The sequence below is a fragment of the Carlito syrichta genome, unplaced genomic scaffold (genome assembly GCF_000164805.1).
Source record: "Carlito syrichta isolate Samal-C Ts95f unplaced genomic scaffold, Tarsius_syrichta-2.0.1 Scaffold288448, whole genome shotgun sequence".
NCBI lineage: Eukaryota > Metazoa > Chordata > Mammalia > Primates > Tarsiidae > Carlito > Carlito syrichta.
The window spans coordinates 300833-304349 of record NW_007232544.1 but is presented as its reverse complement, the minus strand read 5'-3'; the positions used below and the strand labels follow the sequence as shown (position 1 = coordinate 304349).

The following is a 3517-nucleotide window of genomic DNA, read 5'->3' as shown; positions in this document are numbered from 1 at the left end:
GTTGGGAGCAGCCACTGCATTCCAGTCTGGGCGACAGAGTGAGACTCCAACTCAAAAAAAAAAAAAAAAAAAGCACTGCATTATTTTCACTGAAAGTTTCTCTGGGTTCTTGCTATTCTTTCTACCCCCTTTTTTTTAAAAATTGGAAAATATAGTTTATTTAGAAAGTAAATGAGAGTGAGAAAGAGAGAGAGAGAGATAGATCTAACTCTGCAAGGTAGGAGGGGGACCAAAGCCTAGGAAACATGGCAGTAGCCATAGCTCAAAGAGCACATGGCCACACCAGAATCTAGTAAGGCAATGGATCTACTTGATTCTTAAGATTATGGGTGTGAGGCCAGGTGTGGTGGCTCACGCCTGTAATTCCAGCATTTTGGGAGGTGGAGATGAGAGGATTGCCTGAGCCCAGGGGTTCAAGACTAGCCTGGGCAACTTGGCAAGACCTCTTCTCTACAATAAACCAAAAAATTAGCTGGGTGTTGTGGCATGCACTGTAGTTTCAGCTACTTGGAAGGCTGAGACAGGAGGATTGTTTGAGCCCAGCTGGTCAAGGCTGTAGTGGCTGTGAGCATGCCACTGCACTCCAATCTGGGTGACAAAGTAAGACTCAGATTAAAAAAAAAAAGATTATGGGTGTGAAAAACGAAACAAAACCTACTCAGAAATTCCAGTTCTGGAAGTATATTCAGAGGAACATATATCACTCTACCAAAGACACATGTACATGTATGTGTATTACAGCACTATTCACAATAGCAAAGACACGGAACCAACTCAGATACCTACTGAAAGTGGACTGGGGCTGGGCGTGGTAGCTCATGCATGTCATTCTAACACTTTGGGAGGCAGAGGTGAGAGAACTGCCTGAGCCCAGGGGTTCCAGACCAGACTGGGCAATTTGGTGAGACCTTGTCTCTACAATAAATCAAAAAAGTAGCTGGGTGTGGTGGTGCGTGCCTATGCTTCCAGCTGCTTGGAAGGCTGAGGTGGAAGGATTGCCTGAGCCCAGTAGGTCAAATGAGACTCCAACTCAAAAAAAAAAAAAAAAAAAAAGAAAGTGAACTGGATAAAGAAAAATGTGGTATTTATACAAGATGGAATATTACACAGCCATAAAAAAGAACAAAATCTTCGCGACCTGCCTGGGCAACTTGGCGAGACTTCATCTCTACAATAAATCAAAAAATCAGCCGGGCATGGTAGCGCGTGCCTGTAATTTCGGCTACTCGGAAGGCTGAGGCCGAGGCTGCAGTGGCCGGGAGCGAGCGACAGAGTAAGACTCCAACTCAAAAAAAAAAAAAAAAAAAAAAGAACAAAATCATGTCCTTTACAGCAACATAGATATAGCTTGAGACCATAATTCTAAGTGAACTATCACAGAAACAAAAATTGAATACTACATGTTCTTATTCACAAATGGGCCCTAAACAATGGACACATTAGTATAAAGGCAGGAACAACACATGTTAGGCACTGCTAAAGGAGGGAGGGAGAAGGGATAAGGGGCACACAACCACCCAGTGGATACCATGTCCACTACTAGGGGGAGAGAGGGCTTGTAGGATATCCAAACTACACCTGCATGAAATGTAGTTAATGTAACAAATTCTCACATGAACTCCACAAACTCTAAATTAAACACACACACACACACACACACACACAAAACCCTACAGATGTGAGGCTCACTGGCAAAGATTAAAGAGATGAGAGAAAAAACAATAACTTGACTAAAGGCACAATACTGTAATCAATAATTTTCTAAGTTACAGCCCATGTGAGGAATGTGTTTTTTTGTTTTTTGTTTTTTTTTTGAGTTGGAGTCTCATTCTGTCACCCAGGCTGGAGTGCAGTGGCATGCTCATGGCCACCACAGCCTCAACCTGCTGGGCTCAGGTGGTCCTTCTGCCTCAGCCTTCCAAGTAGCTGGAACTATAGGCATGTACCACCACACCCGGCTAATTTTTTTGGACTTATTGTAGAGATGAGGTCTCGCCAAATTGCCCAGGCTGGTCTTGAACCCATGGGCTTAGGCAATCCTCTCACCTTGGCTTCCCAAAGTGCTGGGATTATAGGCGTGAGCCACTGTGCCTGGCAGAAATGTCTGAATGGTGCTCACACATCCCAAATAGAGGTGGAGATTTCCATAGCTTAGGATAAAAATAGTGAAAAAAGCAAACAGCCATTTGAAGATTCTTACTCTGTGAATTCCATGCAAGAACCAGATTGTCCTAACATGTATTGTTAAGAAAGGAAGGAGACTTACTGAGAAATCTCTTTTGGGAGTGAGCTTCTTGGGGAAGTGATCAAAGGCATAGGGTTTGGTGCAGACAGGATAGCGGTTCCGGTGGATCTTGTAAAACAGGTGTGCTGACTTGTCAAGTCGATAATCACAGATGTATACATCTTGCTCCTTCACTCCTTTGGGTCTCCCTATGAATCCAAACAGTGTTAAAGAATCCTATTTCCCCTTACATCCATCCCCCTGAGCTTACCAAAGACTCCATATACACCCTGAAAGGAAAACTAGACCCTTAAGAGAGAAACATCGTAGCTATTCAGAGAGGCAGAACAACTAAGCCAGGAGTGTCCAATCCTTTGGCTTCCCTGGGCTGCATCAACTAAAGAGGAATTGTCTTGGGTCGCACATAAATTATATAATACAGTTAGTATATATACATAATAAGACTTTAAAAAAATATTTTTTATTATAAAATTTAGAAACATGAGAATAATATAAAACTAGCAGGAAATTTGACCTTGTTTTTGTAAAACTAATCTGTCAGTGTCTGGTTTGATGGAGGTGGTTGCAATTCTTAGTGAGTTTTCAAGGTGCTTGTCAGAAATGTTTGTTCAGATTTTGCTCTTTGTATGCTTCATAATTGAAAATGGCTACTCCGCCACACACAGTGGCTCATGCCTGTAATTCCAGAGTTTTGGGAGGCAGAAGCAAGAGGATTACGGCAGCCAAGAGCGTGCCATTGCACTCTAGCCTGGACGACAGAGTGAGACTCCGACTAAAAAACAAAACAAAACAGCTGCTTACAAATGTATATGCTGCCAAAAAGCGATGTCAGGAATAAGGCACGATTATGAACTTCAAAAATGGAACTACACATGGGGTCATGAAGAAAATAAATGCAAAAAAACACATGATGTTAAAAGATTTTGTGGTGTCACATTACTAGCTGTCCTGGACTGCATGTGGCCTACAAGCTGCTGGTTGGACATGCCTGAACTAACAATAAGCATTTGCTGGTTGCAAAAGAAAGGAGAGTTCCCAGACACTAGTGTCCACAAAAGACAAAGGGAATATAGGAGTAAAATGGCATACTACAGGATGGAAAGAAACTAGAAATGTAGATCATCTGAGTGCTGCAGGGGTTTATGAGGGAACACTTTGAAGGAAAAACAGAGGAGCCGGGCTCGGTGGCTCAGCCTGTAATCCCGCGCCTTTGGGAGGCTGAGGTGAGTGGATTGCCTGAGCCCGAGGGTTCGAGACCCGCCTGGGCAGCGA

General features: G+C 43.2%; 1 protein-coding gene across 3 annotated transcripts in view; it reads right to left on the bottom strand.

Moving 5' to 3' along the window:
- The window catches only part of ASH1L (ASH1 like histone lysine methyltransferase), a 202012-nt gene that overhangs the window by 7935 nt on the left and 190560 nt on the right, over positions 1-3517 (bottom strand). For all 3 annotated transcript variants that reach the window (XR_002481715.1, XM_008053776.1, XM_008053777.1), the window contains one exon: positions 2267-2433. Coding sequence is in view for 2 of the 3 variants with exons in the window: in XM_008053776.1 (XP_008051967.1) it covers positions 2267-2433 (167 nt within the window). In the remaining variant the exon portion in view is untranslated. The remainder of the gene's footprint in view (positions 1-2266; positions 2434-3517) is intronic.